The sequence below is a fragment of the Gekko japonicus genome, unplaced genomic scaffold (genome assembly GCF_001447785.1).
Source record: "Gekko japonicus isolate JY-2015 unplaced genomic scaffold, Gekko_japonicus_V1.1 scaffold1396, whole genome shotgun sequence".
Taxonomy (NCBI): Eukaryota; Metazoa; Chordata; class Lepidosauria; order Squamata; family Gekkonidae; genus Gekko; species Gekko japonicus.
The window spans coordinates 317,096-337,619 of NW_015173172.1; the positions used below are offsets into that span (position 1 = coordinate 317,096).

The following is a 20,524-nucleotide window of genomic DNA, read 5'->3' on the forward strand; positions in this document are numbered from 1 at the left end:
AGTCTGACTCTAGGGTTGCGGTGCTCATCTCTGTTTCAAAGCCGAAGAGCCAGCGCTGTCCGAAGATGTTTCCGTGGTCATGTGGCCGGCATGACTAAACACCAAGGCGCACGGAACGCTGTTACCTTCCCACCAAAGTGGTCCCTATTTATCTACTTGCAATTTCTTGCTTTCAAACTGCTAGGTTGGCAGGATCTGGAACTAGAGACGGGAGCTCACTCCGTCATGCGGCACCCGGGTCTTGAACTGCTGAACTACTGACCTTCCACAGCCTGCAGTTCAGCGTCTTAACCACTTGAGCCACCACAGCTCCCTATCCAAAGTACTTTATCTTAAACTATACTTTTATTTAAATATCCTAGTGTATAACAATTTATTTTCAAGGTGTGAGGAGGAAATAAACATTGAAAAGCATGCCAGGTTCATCACACAGAATAAAATTTCACATGGTGAAATAGAATTGATGGTCCCTACTTAATACAGTGGGCCTAATCCATTTGTAACATCAAAACAGCACCTCAGAAGCTAAGCAGGGCCAACTCTGGCAAGTACTTGGAAGGGCGACCTCCAAAGAATACCAGAGGCGGGACACAGAGGCAGGCTGATCAAGCCACCTCTCTGGAAAACGTCCAAGCCCCCAGTAGGGGTCGCCAGAAGTCATCATGACTTCCAGGCAAACACACAAACAAAATATTCTTTTGGAAAAAAGCACATTGAATTGTTTCAGGAGATAAGAGGAAGCCAGCGTACACATTAGAGCACTGATACAATGTGGTTTCTTCATCAGCCCCCATCAGGAGTCTGGACACTACATTCAACATCGACAGAGGTTTCTCAACATTCATTAGGAGTTTTGCTACAAAAACCGTATTGCAGTAGTCTAGCTTGAAGGTGATGAAGATAAGAAAATGGCTTCCAGATGTAGTTATCAACCAACAGCTACAAAATTGTATGGCAACCAGACGTTGAACGCTGTTTATGGAGGAAATCCCAGCCTCTGCTAGAACATGGGGCCTGTAAAACTTTATTACTTTAATGTTTGCCAATATCATCATCATTTGCTGTCCTGCTTTCAGTCACCTGTCTTGGGTAAACATGAAACTACAAGACATACTTCATATGAAATTATGTTGAACAGGTGGGCAATCAGGATGGCCTATGTAGCACACTACAGGGAAAGTTCCAAGCAGATGAAAACCAGTTATCTATCACTGTCTTCCTAGGTCTGGCTGTCAGGGATGATCAAAACCATTCAAGGGGAGCGGCACAAACTTCCACAAGGTCTTTTGTATATGTGGCCAGCACTTCACTGCCAATAATACAACTATTTTGATAAGTGCACTTGCCCGTCAGTTTCAAGTTTGAGATCTTCAGTCATGCTCACATGCATGCTCAGAGACACATAAACCAATTTTTATTTTTCAGTACTTCAAAATTCCCACAATTCTTGTGAGTCTCCCTGAATTATTTACTCTAGGAAATACATTTCAGATTTATCATAAATTTCTCCTAGCTGAAGAAAACAACTTAATTTTCAATATTACACTTAATCACAGAGCTGAGCATTCTTCAGCCCGCAAAGGTCAATGGTCTTAGTGTAACTCTGATATGACTGCATTGTAAGTTCATTGAAGCAGAAGGGTGTAACTTTGCTTTGCACTGTTAAGCATGATAATTACATCACTTTGCTTTCTGAAACTGCCTGTTCTGCAAAAGGCACAAAGTTTGGAGTGCTTTTGGTTTTCTCATTCTTAAGGTCTTAGGTATAATAGAAAAATGTCACTACAATACATTGATGATAATTTTAACTTAAATAGCTAAATGATACTTGTTCATTTTCCATATTAGTGTCTGCCACATGAGCTGTACAAGAATAATGGATACCAGACTACAGGAGGCGGAAGGATTTGGTGAAGAAAGTTCAGGTAAAATACCTTTTTACAGTTAAATTTAAAGGAACCTCATTATTACAGAAATTGTTAAATTACAGCTTCTTGTGGGGCTTACAAGTTGTATTCATTCTTGGGCTCCCACTCAATTTCACCAAGTAGTCACAGAAGTGAGAATACAGTATTTGATCAATTTATCAAATTTTCAATACATTTACATCTGAATAAAAACATTTTTCTGAGAAAAAAAGACCTCAGATGATGATGTACTGTTTTAGAAGATGTTTCATCCTGTGTGTAAGAGGAGGAGTGCCTACCATTCGTAGTTTTGATGAATACTTTTGTTAAAACCAGCTTTAAGAAAATTGGTTCCTGTTTAATTGAGGGCACCCTTATGAATCAATTAAGCTAACCAATTAATTGAATTGTAGCCCTGGCTTATTCTATAAATGCCTTCTTACGTTTGTTTCACCTTACGCTAAAGCAAACAAGGCATGTTCAGTTGTTTATACTAAAAGCAATTTGTTATGGTCAGAATTCAGAGTTTCAGATGTCCTGTAAGCAGATTCAGTTCTAGCAGTATCGAAAGGAATCAGATTTAGCAATCATCTGATTAATGAATGACCTTATATGTGTGACTTCAGACCAGAATACTATGTATGGGTTTAGATATGTGGGTTAACTTGACCATTCTAAAAATGGGTTGATTTCCTGTGGTTTTTAGTTCATATTTTCAAGCCTTTCTCTCCATCTGCGAGAGTGACAATTGTTTTTTAGAACAAACACTGTGATTGCCTAGGTTTCAATCTTGCTTCTTCAGTGAGTCACAGACTTGTTGAAATGGAAGTGGATTCTAGTCTCTGTTTGCATGGGGTCAGATTCCTCAGTTCTATTCTGTCCCTATGAAACCTAGATTCATAAATCAATGTTTTAATTCCAATCAATATGAGTCATGTAGTCTCTTCCTCTTGCTCAGTAACCCCATCTTCAAAGTTTTCTTTGCTATCCATCTAATCTTAATCAAAAAGTGTACCTCCGGAGTGGAAATTCTCTACCACCCTTTTCATAGTGGATTGTCATTCTGAGCTCCTGCCCACTTGCTTTGCCTCTACTGCTACCTCTAATTCACGCCCTTCAGCTTTCTCACTTTCCATGTCCTCACTCATAGGTCAAATAAGTATGTCATGATGAGGCCGAAGGATTTTGCTCAGTCAGAGAGCTCACTTTGTTGATCTTTCCACCTGTTCTGAACCTTCAGTCTTCTCACACCCCTACAGCACTACCTTTGGGATTTTGTTACCCAGAGAGAGAGGTCACTTATTTACAGAAGTTGCACTGTTTGTCAGCATTGTTGGACCTGAGCAGTTAGAATGTTTGTAAAAATTCTATGTGCAATCACAGTGGCCCAAGACTAGAGAGGACTGTAAAACATTAATCTGTATTGTTCAGGTTATGTAGTGCATAATAAAGACAGACTAGCTCACTGTTAAAGAAATATGAAGGAAAAGGATATAGTCAAAATTATTTGATAACACAGTTGTCTTATTTAATATTCAGAATTCAAGCATGTACTATATTTATTTCAAGCATGTACTAAAACATGGCCAGGGTCCAACTTATCTGAGGGACCGCCTTTCCCCACATATACCCCCAAGAGCACTTCGGTCGGGGACACAACATCGCCTGGTGATTCCAGGCCCCCGGGAGGCAAGGCTTGCCGCAACCAGGGCCAGATCCTTCTCGGTGGCGGCCACTACCTGGTGGAATGAGCTCCCGGAGGAGATCAGGGCCCTGTGGGACCTTATGCAATTCCGCAGGGCCTGCAAGACGGAGCTCTTCTGCCAGGCTTTCGCATAGGGGCTGTCACTGCCACCACCACCAATGATGTGGATAACAACGGGGCTAGGGAAGGCCCCAGGAAGATCTTCTACAACACCACATGGCACTGGTACCACCGGACTTACTTGGGACCAACCACAGAACAAGATCACCCTCAAAGAACTGACTGTCACCATCATGGGATTTATTCAGGGACCATCATGTTTTCATGGAGCACTTTACTTTTATCTGTGTTATCTAATGGTTTTATTGCTTTTATTATGTTTTACATGGGCTCTGTCCCTTGTAAGCTGCCCTGAGCCCGCTCCCGGGGAGGGCGGGGTAAAAATGTCAAAAATAAATAAATAGAAATGCACCTCCAAAAGTAATTAGAATCTTGTTCATTTGGTTAAAGAACAATTTGTATCATCAGTAGTAACAGGTATACCTGAGGCCTATAATTATTCCTGATTAAGCTTTCTTTCTTTGGCATATAGCTTAGCATCGCATTTCAAGATTACTGCTTGACTTTTGTTTAACATTTGAAGCACAACATGGTAACATAATTACAATTCAGACTATCAAGAGTTTATTTTCCACCTGAGTGAGCTATTTGTGTCTAAATTAGTCTTGTAATTTGGTAACAAGCCTACCCTTATCTTTTATTTTAACATTCATGAGTTTAGTGAAGGGAGATACTGAATTACCAGACTGTAATTTAATTTGTCCTCTGCACTTAGAACGTAACATATATTTCATATTACTATTATGCTACCACTGAAATCCTGTGCAAAGTTACTCCAGTATAAGCCCACTGGTTTTACTGAGTTTGGTCTGCAGTAACTCTGTATAGGATTGCAGTAAAAATCTTAGTTGGGCAGCAGCTGAATATATAATTAAATAGGCTTTATTTTTAAACATGACCTATGCTCTCACAATCCATTTGCACAGGTAATGGTGTTATGTTGCAACCAGTATAGAGGAAGATGTGTGAGTTCAAGAAAACACAGGTGGAAAGGACAAAAGGGGGAAATGACCCCCTTACTACACACACACACACACACACACACACACAAACCTAACTCATGAAAAGCATTGCACTAAAATAATCTCACCTCTTTGCTTAATATTTATTTACTTAGGAAAGAAAAAATCTAAGTTTAAGTCTATCAAAAAATTCTTTGGAAAAAGGAAAAGGAAAGAGACATTACCATCTTCAGGAAGTGGCAGTCTGAAACTGTATCAGTCGACAAGTGATGTCACAACCTCTGACTCTATGCACGTAGGCTATGATTCAGAAGATGAACCTGAGTAAGTCTCAAAACCATTCCTGGTTTATTTACTGGAGTGTGTGTGTGTGTGTGTGTGAGAGAGAGAGAGAGAGAGAGAGAGAGAGAGAGAGAGAGAGAGAGAGAGAGAGAGAGAGAGAGAGAGAGAGAGAGAGAGAGAGAGAGAGAGAGAGAGAGAGAGAGAGAGAGAGAGAGAGAGAATGCCAGAGGGCTCTGATCACCTTGGGTTCATGGAGCCAACCTTGTCATATGATTTGTTTTCACATAATGTGTTGGATTGGGGTGGTGTAAAGATGGTGCAAAGGGAATTTTGATCTGTCAGCTCTCAGAAACCCATGTTCTTTGTAAAGGGTAGAACTTGCTTTTCTCAATGCTACTTCGTCATCTGTGGATTAAATGCTCAGCAGTCTGTCTTGAATTCTAACCAAAAGATGGCAATTCAGTTTAATTGTTTCAACTTGGACAAGGTCAAGTAAGTGTGTCATGGTGAAGGACAGCATAGGATGCAGCAGAGAAGGCTGCAGCTAAAAGGGGGACTTGACAGAAACTGCAGTGTTACTTTACATGGAGTGAAAGTACTTTCCACTCCAGCAAGGGCACCTTGGGATCCAACCCTATATAAATGTTTGTATTCTTAAAGCTTTTGTTGGAAGAGAGTTTTTCATTTTTCTATCTGTAAACATTGGTTGCTTGCAGTACATTTAGCTATTTACCCTGCAGTTCCAGAGAAATCTGATAATAAGTGAGTCTCATGTTGTTCAGTAGGGCTTACTGCCAGGTAAGTATGTGGAGGATTGTACCAGGTCTACAGATCATGTAAAATGTCACAATACATTAGATAAAAAGAGCACAGTTATTTAAAACGTGCATGTAAAAATTAACGTTTTGTAATCAATAATTACTCGGTCCCACCCATCCTTCCTGAATAGCCAGAATTATGGTGTATCTGGAGAACCACCAGTTGTACATCTTTTTTTAAAAAATGAGGCACTCGTATGCCACAATCAGGAATTTCTGCTTCATAAGCACCAAAAATGTCTCTTCCTTTCCAACAAAGGGTTCAGCAACTGCCACCTTATATTAAAGGACTAATATGTACTGTAAGGTATCATTTGAAAGCCCTTGGGAAATGTCCATAATTAGAGCAGTTTAATTTCATGTATGATGGTCATGGAACTTGGAACTGTTATTATAACCCTCTAAGTATTTAACAACCGAGGTCGAGGCTCAGCAGAGTATTTGTGATTTGAGTCATGACAGAAAAAGAACAAGACTGTAGAAGCTAGACGGGGGATAACATCAGGGTGCCACCTGATGCAGGACTGGCCAGCTAATTCATATGTATGAATAACAGTGCCAAAGCGACACAAAAAACTGATCACACAGCAGCGCTGAGACCAGACAGAGAAAATGAAGCCTATGAGTTCTTACTTAGCATCTAATTCTGTTAAAAGCTTACATTGTGGTACCACTAGGGAGTGCCAAATCACAGCATCAACAGTTTTCCCCCCCTTTGGTTAGCATTGGGTTATAATTTTGAAAACATGTCTGTTATACCAATAGATAAAATATTTCAGATTAAATGTACTGAAGAGCTCCTGTAGTAATTCACAAAAACTCAGTATTTCTCTCTTTCTTTTAGTTTTTTGTAACTTCACTTCTAGTTTTGCAGAATTATTCTAGCAAATGCTGTAAAACAACTGCATTTAGAGTTACCACCAAAAAAGGTCACCTACAGCAAAATTTAAAGGAGGCCAAAACTCTTTTGATAAGAGGTTCGATAATACTAGCAAAATATATTAAGGAGCAACTTTTAGGGGAGGTCTGTAGGGAGAAGGGAGATATATCCATTCTTTGAACTTCTTCTGTTCTCTGTTCATAAGATCCAACCTATTGAACTTGCACATAATTCCCCCCCCCCACAACATCTTTTTGGAAGAGAAAAAAATCTTATTTTAACCCATTATAGACATTTTTGCTACTGTAATTTCATTGTTCCCATTAAAATTTGTGCTTCCCTTTGATTCATTATACCCTGTTTCCCCAAAAATAAGCCCTAGCAGGATTTTTATGCATTTGTGGTATAAGCCCTAGTGTCTCTTCTTGAGAAAAAATAAATATAAGACAGTGTCTTATTTTCGGGAAAACACGGTAGTAAACTATTGTACGCCATTAGCAAAGGCAATAAGGTTTATTACATAGATTAAATTATCATGGATAGACCAAGGCAGGATTGAAGTTCCGTTGTTCATAGTTCTGCCCTATGGACTTCATTTTAGGAACAGGATATTTATCACATTAGTGCAGGGCCTGAAAAACCCAGGAGCCAGATTACCATGGTGCCTAGTATTTTCAGCAACGATTATATTGTAGTGTCTTTCAGCAATTCTCAGTGGATGTTTGAAGAGTTGGATCCAACCAGTTTTTCCACTGTTGAAAAAGGAAGGAGAGCATCCCCTTTGACCATCAAAAAAGGCTATGTTTGGGTTTACGTGACAAAAGTCACATGGAACAGAGGCTTAGGAAATTGGCTGGAGACGGAGCAAAAAAGCTGGCTGGATCAAACCCAAAGCTTATTTGTCATTTCACATCAGAATGCTTTGTTGTATGACATAAATGTAAATGTGCATGAAGTTGTTGTCATTGATTGTTTATATGTTAACTTTACACGATTCAGTGAATTCATGTCTTAAAGTTGCCTTCTATACTGACTCCAGTATTTCAATTAAATTTCAATAACTGAAAGCAATAATAGAATTATGAAAAATTGGGGAGAGGTTGAGCTAGATTAGAAGTTAGCTTTTTGTTTCATTGATGGCAATGAAGGCTACCCCTGTATTTATTTTTATACCACAATACTACTGTCATAGCTTTAATAAAGTTATGAGAAAGTGTGAAGACCTTAGAATTAGGCTTTGGGGTAACAGAAAATAAGGTAATGAATACAAAACTCTGAAAGATGAAAAACTGAGTCTGGCTGCCAAATTTTTGGGCTGGATCTTGCAGCCAAAGAAAATTTGTCAAACCTGCACTTAAAGCTTTCACATAAGACATGTAAAGGAGGTAACATGAGGAGAGCCAAGAAGAAGTAGGAAGCAAAATTAGAGTCCCCAAGAGCAGACTTGGCTGTGGGGAGGAATACTGTAGATTGGTGTGGGAAGAAGAAGTGATGGGGTGCCTTTAAGGAAAGACAAAGTTCTGTGGCTTTTAGTCTCAGCTAGAAGAAGACTTTTGTGTACGGTAGACCTGGGAACTTTTTGTCCCCATCAAGATGCTATACAAAGTGACTTCAGATCAGGTGTATATCCCAGAATCCTTTACAATGCTGCAAAGTATGCTGGGTTGCAAGTCTTCAATTGCCCAAGCTTCATGGACAGCTGCTGTGACTAAGGCCTGACTTTCTCTCCAGCACTTTCTATGGTGACATAAAAGATCCTGTGTTATATCCCTTGGATTGTTCACTGAGTTTTCACCCCTCATCCATTTAGTATTGGCAAGTGATTGTTCTCCCTAAAATATGGTGTCCCAGATGACTGTGTGAGATGGCCATGAAGTTGGTTTGTCCTTCAGTTCTCTCATTTTTTCTCCTCTTTTCAAGTTAAATTTTAAAATTGTGGGAAAAAATCTAAATTTTCAGTGAGAAGGTTAAAAATGAAGCACATGCAATTTTATCAGCTTTCTCTGTTCATCTAGGATATGCAACAGTGTTATGGGAAGCAGAGCACTGTCCCACGACAGCATTTTCATTGCCGAGGCTGCACAAGAGCCTGCAAGGCCAGTACGAGTATTTTCTCAGGAAAATGTTTCCGGTCGGATTAGGGCTTTGCAGGTAATCTAAAAATAATACAATGCATTTTTACTGCTGACTTGAACAAAGTAGTTCCTTTTTCCTGTCTGAGAGTAACATGTGGCATTAACGTACAGCACCTTAAACAGTTATCAGAATAATTTCTCAATAAGGTTTCTTTTAAGTTAATGCTATGAATTATTTGGTCACCCAAAATAACTAAAATACCAAAGATCCTTCTGTTAATTTAAACAAAATCTTACTGAGTACCCCATTGTATGTATAGTGTGAGAGTTCTTCCTAAATTAATAGAAAGAAGTAAGAGTCCAGTAGCACCTTCGACTAAAGGTCAGTCTTGAAGGTGCTACAGGACTCTTACTCTTTTCTGCTGTTACAGACAGACTAATATGGCTACCCATCTTGATTTTCCTAAATTAGTGAGTCATTAATGTTATTGGAATGAACACTGTGCACAGAAACAGTAGCCAGGGATGATGCTGTATGGTATGAAGTATTCTAGTTGGATGATGTGCTTTTCAGGTGCATATTTGATAAGTTGCTATTTACTCCCCCCTGCCTGAAATGGAAACTTAAAAACAGTGTTGGAAAATGTAAATTGAAAGTGGTATGCAGCTTTATAATAGCATAAGAAAAATGATCAGATCTGGTCTAATGGTTTCCAAAATCAGAAGAAATTCAATGGATTAGTTATTCTTCCAAGGTTAATAAACAGTATATTTAGATCAGACCCTGATTAGTTAATTTAATAATGGTCATCCCTAGTTATTGCCATATCTGAGGGGGAAATGGGGCTACTGCAATTAAGGGAAGTGCTGAAGGACAGTATTTGCTGATACATATTGCATTTTTCTGGGTATGCATGTACCTATAACTACTCAAGGGAAGAAACAAATTCTGTATGATCCAGTCATTTGATGATAGCAGAAGTGCATAAAAATGTGCTTGAAACATTTTGTTGCAGTTGAAACTGCAACAGAATTGGAAATTTGGTCGTTCTTCTCCATTTGGAACTCCTTCAAAGCGAATGGATGATGCTGGAATGAGTTCAGAGGATGATGGGCTACCCAGAAGCCCACCGGAAATGTCTTTGCTACAGGAAATTATAAATTCCAAAACAGCACAGGTAGGATCAATTGTGCAGTATTAAGAACTTAAGTATGCCAATCAAGAGTGTTATTGTGAAAGCAGAGCAGAAGGCGTGGTAATGTATTCTATTGTGTTTAGTAGTTTAAATTAAGTTTTCCACATTATAGAAACAGCCACTCAAATAAGAGTCAGAGACGAGTGTCATAAAGATGGATAACCAAGAATTTGTGCCCACACTTGTTCATGTGCAAGGGTTTGTGGAGGGCAATTTCTGACCACTCCTCCTACCCACTGTGCCATATCTCATTCTGTTCCTGGCAGTCCTCTGACTTTCAGAAGTTGTTATGTGGGAAGGGGCTGCAGCAGGAAGGGGGAGGTAGAGAAAACATGTTCTGTGATCAAAGATCTACTTCTGGTCTGCTGGCTATGAGTCAGTAGGTAGGACCTTGCTCTGTTAAGGGCAGGCTATTTAGAAAAATGTACAAAGGTAAAGAATCCTAGAACATATTTTTATAGAATATCTTTGATATAGGTTTATTGGTTATAGCAGATTATTCTGGTATATAGCTAGGTCTTTATGCATGTATGTCTATATTTATTTATTTGGACTGGGGTACTGTATCAGTGCCAGAAAAGTAGCAGAGCAGTTGCAAGAATGAAGTTATGACTGATCTCAACCTCTTGGTACATTTCTGCAGCATAAGAAACATACAATAATGTAACATTATTTTAAATCAGTATTCTTATGTGGAACCTTCCCCCCCCCCAATCTTGACATTTTCAGGATCCCTACTATTTCTTAGAACTTTGTAAATATTTTCCACTTGTACCTTACATTTTCTGTATCCTGGTGTACTTGGAATAGCATGTAACTTCTGTGTGTAACTCATCTCATTTTGTCATCTATCACTGAATCTTTTCCTCATTCAACCCCACAGTTTTCTGACTCTCACAAGCATCTTAGCTCTTTGAGTTTAGCTGGAACAGGCAGTGAAGAAGAAGAACAGGTAACTTTAATCATATATTATATGTGCATTAAGGGGCAGAAAAATAATGCATGATGGCAACAATCCCAGTCAACTGTGAGACTCCTGTATCTTCATAAAGCCCTACACAAGGAGGGGAATGAACTGCTCTCTGCTGTGAGAAATTAACAAAAGGTTCCCTGCCTAGGAGCTTAAACAACTGCATTATAAATACTAGAAGAGTTCATTTATTTACCATAGTTTGCCCTGTTTTGAGATTTCAGATGCCATCAGGCAGAGGCAAAATGGAGACTGACTTAATTAGATTACTTTTCAGTAGGGGAAGTCACTGTTGTAACACAGGGGAGTCTTGGGTTCCTGCACATCGTCTCCCAATTTTTGTTGCTGAGAACTTGCGTATAACCTAACAGTAATCACATAATCCTTGAGAGATATGGATTGACCACAGTTTTCCATGCTGTGTGACCACAACAGATTAAATTACTGTAATACACACTCTATGAGGCTATCTTTTGAAGGCTGTTCAGAAGCTTCAGTTAGTACAAAATGTGAGTCTACGTAACTCCCTAGTTATGACAGAGCTAGACCCCTCCTTATTTACTTGCAGGCCATATTCAGAATGTGAATGTCTGCCTTTTAAAGCCCTAAATAATATGGGACCAGTCCCCCGTCCCCCCTGCTTCCTTTGCCTGTTACCTTTTACTGTTTCATGTATTAGATGTGTCACTGTAGCTGTTTCACTGAATTTTACTCATCTTTTTATTATTATAGGTAACTTAGTCATTTTTTGTGAGTCTGCTTTTTGTTGTTTACAACAATTGAGGGGCGAGAGGTTCTTTTCTGTTTCTTTTTTTCTCTCTTGTTGAAGGTTCTATTCATTTATTCTTGGAAGCCCCCTTGAGAGCCATTTAACCCAAGAGTTTTGCTGGATATAAATTTTTGAAATAAACAGTCCCACTATGTTGGGGAACGGCAGTCCCCCTTAATTCCTCTCTAACTGCCTGACCGCCATTCCCCTCTAGATGATCTACCCCCCCCCCAGAGTTCTCTGATGATGATGTCAATCGGAATGGAGAGACCTGGAGCTCCAGATGGAGTCAGCCTCTCAGTCAGCCCAGCAGGAGCTAAAATATTTTTTTGAAATGATGTCTCCCTACCCCATTTTTTGGTAGAGTGAATAGATACCTTTCTTTAATCAGCAGCACATACACCCAGAAGACTAAAGAGTACTTTTAGTAGCCCCTGAAAGATCACATTTAGATGTTCTCTGCTGGGGGGGGGGGACTAACGACAGTCAGCAGGTGGGAGAGGGAGAGTGCAGCAGTATAAAGAGCATTGGAGATAATGGAACTACTTAGCTCTTTTACTATTTCCTAAGTGAACATTTATTTTACCAAGTCTGCTTTCAGACCTGGGACAGGGTTACAGAATGATAATGTCTGCTGTATTTGGCATCACTTTCTCCTGGAATGCGCTGGTCCAGGGAGCAGAGCAAAAGCCATTAAACTCCTGTACTTGGACCTGAGAACCTGCTTTGGCCATGGATAAGCCAACAGACCATTTTCCTCCATTTCCAGGTGTGGGCAGTTAGACAGGGTAGCCCTGTTGGTCTACAGTAGAACAGTTAGATTTGAGTCCAGTAGCTCTAACAAGATTTTCAGGGTATAAGCTTTTGAGAGTCAAAGCTCCCTTTGTCAGTGGGGGGTAGTTAGTCATGAGCTTCAGTGAGGTACGACTGTTGGATGACTGCAGCATTAAGTCATGACTTACATGTATTAAACAATGTCACTGAACAAAATCCATCCATAGACAGGATTCTGTGTTCCTTCACATTGCCTTAGACGTACTATGGTGCTTTTCCATGAAGACGGTTTACACATTCAGTCAAGAGTCTGTGTGATGTCACGCTGAATGTTGCACTTACATGTGAACTAACCCTGTAGAACAGAGCTGTTCTGTTGAGAGTTAAGTCCTCCACAAATAAAGCAGGTGTAGCTAATTAGCCCCTGGATGCCTGGCCTTATGGTTCATCTTGACTACTACCTCTACATATCCTCGTACCGTGCGAGCTGCAAGAGAGAATTATATGTGGCATTGTCTAATGGTGTTTCTTTGTTTAGCATTCTTGTAGAACTTGTGAATTTCAGTTTTTATTGTGCAAGTCTTTAGGTCCCTTGTGGAAGAAAAGAAGGTTAGGAATATTTTAAATAAATACTATATGGCAAGAATACAGATACATAAAATTCTATTGGGATTGTGTACAGATCTCTTCAAAGAAACATTTTAAAAGATTTATTCTTCAAATTCATAGCATATAAAATTCAAACACAAGCATTCCTTTTTAAAATTTGTGAGCAAGCCAGAATATTAAACCTCTGTTGTAGAAAGGTACAAAATTTGGAAGTACTCAAAATGTATGTTTGTCACTGTAAGGTGCTGAAATTTTAGACTGCTTGTAGACAATGAGCTGAAGGAGAAAGTTTGGCTAAGCTATTCCAGTTTTACATCCTAATGAGAGTTACACCCTACTGAGCACATTTACGTGAAAGGAATTAAAAGAGTGTAACAGGATGTCATTGTTAGACTCTTAGCTATAAATGAGAATGGGATACACTTCAGATCAGAAATTGTTAATACACTTGACATCACTCTGATTGCAAGGACCTTGACTCCTTGGAGGAAGGGTGGGATAAAAATAAAATAAATAAATAAATAAATAAGTAGTGCAATGGTCCAAGGAGCACACAGGTGAAGAAATGTGAAGCTAAGGTAGGGAGGGTATCATTTGTTGTATTTTGCAAACAAGAGAAACTTTGAAAGGGGTTAATAATAATTATATATATAGACAGGCATACATACCGTGGTGCCTCATCTCTAATGTTTATGTTCCTGAAAAGAAACTTGGCTTTGTAAAAAGTATTTTGTCTTTGTAGGATAGAATAGTAAAATCAAATAGGGATGCAGTGCAATGATCCCTCTAATTTTTTTCCCTACTGAACAGAGCAATTCACATCCTGAGCAGAATATAACTGCTGTAATCTTAAAATGGGCAATAGGCAGTGCAAGACCCTGCACGGCTCCAGATTGCTGCTGAGCAGGGCTTCCTGTGTTAATGAGCAACTGCTCACATGCACAGCTTAGAGGGAACACTGCATTGCATGGGAATGAGAAGAGCTATCTCTTCAGTATCACATGTCTAATAGTAAATTAGCTTGCCTTTGTGTGGACAACAAAAACTGAAAAGGCCATTCACAGACAAGCCAGAGAAGCTTCTCAGGTGCACAGAAAAATATGACTTTGTAAAGTAACTAGAAGACAGGGAAGCCCTTAGCAATGGATCAGTAATGGCAAAATATACTCCAGGAGAGATCAAGTGTTGACGTATCTGAGTGTCTGTTAAAGGAAGGGGGGAGGAATGAGCATGCTCAAGCCCCTGAGAGGTTTAAGGGGGACATTTTGAGATGTGAGATGGAATGTCCAGGTCTCCCAGTCCCCATAATTTCTTATTAAACTCTAAATGTACTTGTTGAATCAAAATGTACTTCACCATTTATGCATGAAATGTGTATGGAGGGGGTACTTTTTTTTAGTTTATTTAAATTAATATCCTGTGATACGTCTCAGCAGTGTTGGCAACTTTGTGTTTTCCTGCCCTAACATGATGCTGAATTCTCCTTGGCACTCTTGTAATTCACTTTTTTGAATGTCAATCTCTGTATCATAAGAAAATGAGAATTTCAAAAGGTTTATTTGCAAGTATCTATTAGACCACCTATGCAAAGAATAGGAAGCCACTTCATGTGTTGGTTTCCTTATCTGAGTACATGGGGGCCAGAGGAGCCCCCATGCAAGTACACCTGCATATAAGTTTTAAAGTAGATAGCTTTCTCCAAGAGAGGGAGATTAATGTCTGCATGAGGAAAAACTATATGTGTGAGAGAAACAGCTGTACTGCTCGTTCTGTTGCTGATCAGTTTAAAAATTCTCTTGAACCTTCCGTTAAAAACTGTGACTCTTTTATGTGACACTTTTTCCCCCTGTGGGGTTTCTTGTTTAGGTCACATCAGGTCCTTGGAGAACATGTTCTGCAGAAAGCCAGTTATTCCCCAGGAAGTCGAGTGTTAAAATTATAGCTGTGCCAGTCTCTGATGACAGCCTCTCACCTCCTGCAGATTTTGATACTCCTCCTGAGTTCACCACTGTCTTGGATAATTCAGCTGCTAAGCACAAGCTTTTAGTAAAGCCACGGAACCAGAGATCCAGTAGAATGAGAAGACCACCTTCGGTAATGAAACAAAAAAGACCAACTAGACAAAAACGCCCATTCTATACTCTTATTTATTAATTCTGATATGTTATTGCTTATTTATCATTTAATGAGATCTACATGCGTGTTTTTTCCCAGAGAGCAAAATACGCCTGCAAAGTAGAACATTTCCATGCTAATAAAGTGGGAAGGAGAGCCAGTGAAGCTGAAGTTGTGTCTGAATTTGCTACTTCCAGTTTGTACCTAATGATAGCCTGCAACTTGTTCTGTAAATCTAAGTGCTAGAAAGCTTGAGAAGAGTAGAAAGTAAGAAAATACAGCTGGAGCTAGAGAATTTGTGCAATGGCTATTTTCAGTACAATCTTGAGCAGTTACATTCTTCTAAGTCCACTGACTTCAATGGACTTAAGGATTCCCTTGCTCGAAAGCCAGTCAAATCCAACTCTAGGGTTGCAGTGCTCATCTCAGTTTCCAAGCCAAAGAGCCAGCGCTGTCCAAAGACATTTCCGTGGTCATGTGTCCAGCATGACTAAACGCCAAGACGCACGGAACACTGTTACCTTCCCATCAAAGCGGTACCTATTTATCTACTTGCAATTTCTTGTTTTCGAACTGCTAGGTTGGCAGGAGCTGGAACCTGAGACAGGAGCTCACTCCGTCATGCAGCACTCGGGTCTCGGACTGCTGAACTACCGACCTTCCAGCCTGCAGTTCAGTGTCTTAACCACTTGAGCCACCGCAGCTTAGAAAAGTGTAAAATTGCTTGGGATTGCACTGTTAGCTTAGTTTTTTTTGAGAACCTGCTATTTTCTTTGATCTTAGGACAGGTAACAATAATTCTAAATAAGCATCAAAACAAGCAAATGTAAAACATACCAAAATACGAAACATAAGAAACGTCATTTCACAATCAGCTGCTTTGGGCAACAAAAGCCAGGCAAAATTTATGAAAGGTGCTCAGGATTCACCCATATTGTGGGTTATGAGTTTGGACTAACCCAGGGGTTACTTTTTCTTGTCCTTGTTCCATTGGTGTTCCAGAATAAACTCATTTTATAGTTAAAACAAACTGGAATAATTCATAGTTAAAATAACAGAGTGGTTTGGATGATAGAAGGAGGCCCTAGGGCCTAGGCTATGTGTGGTATTTAGTTCTTCTTCCTAACCCTCCAGGTATTTTGACTGCTGCTGTTCTCAGGGCTTTGGCAAGTCCAGGAGAAAGAGCAGATGGATGTTGATTTTTAGAGAGAGAAGCCTTCCTTGTGTGGTTGACAATAAAAATGTGGCCCAGGTTCTACTTGATGTTTGCAGAGATAAGTGGAAAGAAGGATGACATTCAGTCCTTCTTCCCAATCCTCTAGATATTCTGACTGCTGCTGTTTCCTTCTGCTGTTTACGTTTATTCAGTCACTCTGAGAGTGAAGGCAGACGTACATTTCAAGTGTGGAGGAAGTGTTTTGAACACACAGTGTATGCCCTGAAAACAAATACTTCCAAATGTAGCATATGAGTGTTCAGATCTCATCACCCATGATTTAAACTGCAGTCTCTGTTGTCACCTTCAGACTAGTTGAAGTCATCCATTATTATTGCAGTCTTCCTTTCTGATCTGTATCCCAAAATGACCACCAGAATTGTAAGGCTCCTTCTGTGTTTGCTGTGAGGAAGTGGCTGCAGTATGAATCTTCCTGCTCTGTACTATTGTGAGAAGTCCCAGACCATATGGGAAGCGCCAACAGTATGGCTCCTCTCTATGCTTGCATTGACTTAGTTTCTGGGAAGGGCTGACTGTGATGTGGCTTTGTGCTTCTGAGAAACTGACTTTAACAGTGCAAGAAAGATTCTGTGGATAAAGATCTTAAATAAAGATTTATAGGAATCTTTTTTTGCAACTGTAACACAGTTGTTCCCTCTTGTGAGCAAAAAGTTTACTTTGGGAGCTACTGGCATTAAAGTTGTGAGCAAGTGATTTGGCTGCTGCATAAATTAGTTTGATCCAGAGCCATGCTTCCTGAGCTAAGACAAAAATGTGTGTGAGAGAGGCTAAAAAACTGTGAGCTAGCTCACACTAACTCAGCTTAGAGGGAACACTGTGCAAGGCTATGTCCTGCGGCGGTTGTTCTTTCAGTAGATTTTTACATTAAAAAATAGTTTATTTCCATTATTCTACTAGGTTTCTGATATAGCCGCTAAGTCCATATTGTTTTCAAATGCTAGGTGTCCTACATGCTTTGATGTTCTTGCATTTGTATTTCAGTACCTATATATCTTTCCACCTTTTTAATGTCTTCTAAAAATGTATTTCCTTAAGATACATGATTAGATTTTATTACCTGTTTTGGCTCGCAAAAAAAAGTAACTGCCTACAAATTAAGACTTTGGTCAGAGACCAAAGCTACCATGTTCACTGGCTAGATAGATGAGCACAAAAGAGAGGGCATTTTCTGTACTGTTTCCTAAACTTTAAAACTGTCTCTGTACAGCAAGTCAAATAACACTACAAGCTTATATGGGCCAGGTGAAAACGTTTTCTCCCAGGTATTTTAGATACCATTGTCCTGTTGAATTTTATTTGTTTGTTTAAAACATTTATTAGCTGCCTTTCTTTCTTCTGGAGCTCAAGTTGGCTTACAGTGTAAATAAAATCTATAAATCAGGGTACATAAAAAATACATAGAACCAAAATTTCAAATCACAGCTTAGGACTGCTTTAATGAAATGCAGTGCTAAGTAAAACAATCTTCAGCTGCATCTTAAAGATCAAAAGTGAGGGGGCCAGGCGCACCTCCCTGGAGGGATTGTTCCATAATTGTGGCCATAGGTTAGGGATAATGTGTAACTGTAGCCGCTCAGAGACCCCTTCGGGGATTAGAGCGGGGTAGTAAGTTGAAACAATAAATAAATAAATAAATTGTAGTAGCTGCTTCATTGGATTGTTTTTCTTTTCTCTCATTCTTCTTCTGGTGCTGCTTTAAATTGCTTTTGCTACTGTTTTTATTGGTTTGTCTTTTTATGGGATATAAATAAAATAAATAGCTGCCACAAAAAATGGACCTCTATAGAATGCAAATATTTGACTTTGTTTGGATGTTCAGTCTGTTTGTAGAATAGATTGCAATGATATAGGCAGATAAATAAAAGCATTACAGGAGGATACTTTATAAACAGATTGTGGTAAAATAATCCAGTGTAGTTCGCCATTCCTAGAGTCATATTTATGCAAAGTTTTCTGAGACTGTATCATAAATACCTCACATATAAATTCATGATTTATGAGTTTTCAGAAAGCATTGCTACCACTTGAAAGAGAAAAAAGATGTCAAACATAAAACATTTCAAGTTGTTACGTCTTCTGAGATAATAGACTGAAATGGCTGATTCATCCACTCCCCCTCCCCTTTAGGTCAGGAAACAAATGAAAGAGACATTATGAAGAGTAAGAAATATGAAATCCTGATTCATAAATTTCTCCTCTGTTATGTTCGTCTGGCTCACCATCTTTGTTCAATTGACGTAGAATGAGGTTTTTAGGTAATCATGTTCCTGTTTTCCTAATGCATCATAATTTCTAAGTAGTAAAAAATTGGTGTATTACACATTTTGAAGACTACCAGGGCAGAGAATGATTTCCTTTTGTGGGGAAGGATCAACATCTGGTGATTGCATCACCTGAGCTGAGAGCAAATTAAAGTAAATAATGCAAAGTATTTTTATATTATTATTTGCTTCTTGCAGAAGAGCCTGTCAGAGTCTCAGAATGACTTGAGCTCTACCCCTGAGGAAGATGAATGTGAAAGGAAAGAGGCACCGGCTGAACTGACCTATGAAGGTGTCAGTTCCAACTGTCAGGCCCTGACAGAAAGCACAGCTTCATCAAATAATGCAGTGCACTCCCAGCAACTTGAAATGTCAAAAGGCCTACAGCCTAGCTTGAGTCACCAAGATGAAAAGTCTTCCGTGTTGCACTCCACTTCTCCATTGGACTTGCCTCCCTTTGAAAAGAATTCTGAGGGCTGCCAAAAAGTACAAGGATTATCACACAAAGTACCATCATTGCCCTCTTCTGAACAGAAAGAAAATATAACCAACCTCCATCTTACTCCAGATCTAGGAACACAAAGGGACAAAGAATGTTATGAAAGCCAAAAGAAATGTCCTAGGAATTTAAGTAGTAGTTTAAACCAGGGAAATAAACACATTTCTGATGTGCCTTCCAAGAACAGCTTGCTGTCTGATAAGAGTATCTCAACCAAAAATGATGTTCTCCCTACATTAGATGGAACAAGAAAAGATATACAGAAGGATGCTCCAGCACTTGTGGAAGACCTTTCTAGTAAGGCATCTTCTTTATTGGCTAACTCTATTACTCTTTTACCAAAAAGTCATTTCCAGCTTACAGATGTAACCAGTCCTGAGAACAGTAGTTATTCTCCATCTCCATGTACAGCTGCTACATCACAGAAAGACACACCTTCCTGGACTCTGGACAAAATGAAACTTACAGAAGGGCTCCCTGCATCTGACAAGGAAAACAGCCCTCCAGTAGCACCTGGTGTATTGAATTGGGGTGGGAAAACTGAGAAAGAAGCTAGTGAGCTTGGTGCTTTGAAAAAATTTTCTGTGTCATCATCTCGCGGGAGGCTAAGGACTGGCAGCTTGAGCATGAAAGAAAATTCAGAATGTGAAAATCCAGTAAACACACAAGTATTGCAGATTAAAATAAAGAGCTCGTCAAGAAGTGAGAAGCTGAAGGAGGCAAGCTCTTCTCAAGAGAAAAAAAGCAGCTCTGGCAAACAAACACTTCCTCCACAGTCTGAATTGGAGAGTACAGGTAAGGGATTAGGCATGATGGAGCCTGAGCCGCTGCCCCAGGCCATAAATCCAGCATCAGTGTCAAGTCATTCTGGTAGTGGCCTGCCACAGCAGTCAAGTGCCAGCCAGTCAGGCTGGGAAGATAAAAATCCATTTCAAGTCAAACTGCGATCGACTTCGTTATCACTGAGATACAGAGTCAGTTCCTCACGGGAATCAAAGGAGATGAAAAGACACAGCGCAGAGTTTAACTTAGAAAAAGAAGGGCTGCCTTCCCCTTTGCTGAAAAGTGAAAAGGCAGAAGTGAGAAAAATAACTGACGTAGATATCAGTGACAATTTAAATGAAACCTGTAAAACTAAAACAAAGTCCCCTGAGCAGTCCAGCACAAAACCTCCATTGCCAAGGAAACCTGTTTTACAACAAGTTGTTATTACTGGCACGAACACAAGCTTGGAAAAGCAGGAAAAGGTGATCAAATGCCCTGAATCAAAAAATGAAGAGGAGAAAGATTTGGAGAAGAAATCTGATCCCTCTGAAGTGCCTGGTAAGACTTTTTACATTTTTAT

The 20,524-nt window shown here is 39.5% G+C and overlaps 1 protein-coding gene across 1 annotated transcript; it reads left to right on the plus strand.

Moving 5' to 3' along the window:
• Nucleotides 1-1,858: 1,858 nt before the first annotated feature.
• Nucleotides 1,859-20,502, plus strand: LOC107119916 (uncharacterized protein KIAA1211-like; the record flags this gene model as incomplete). The annotated part of the gene is made up of 8 exons (XM_015422539.1): nt 1,859-1,925; nt 4,850-5,018; nt 8,690-8,825; nt 9,766-9,927; nt 10,829-10,897; nt 14,934-15,161; nt 18,879-19,166; nt 19,956-20,502. Coding segments are annotated over exons 1-8 (1,666 nt in total), but the record flags the coding sequence as incomplete, so codon positions are not given.
• Between the last annotated feature and the right edge of the window lie 22 nt (nt 20,503-20,524).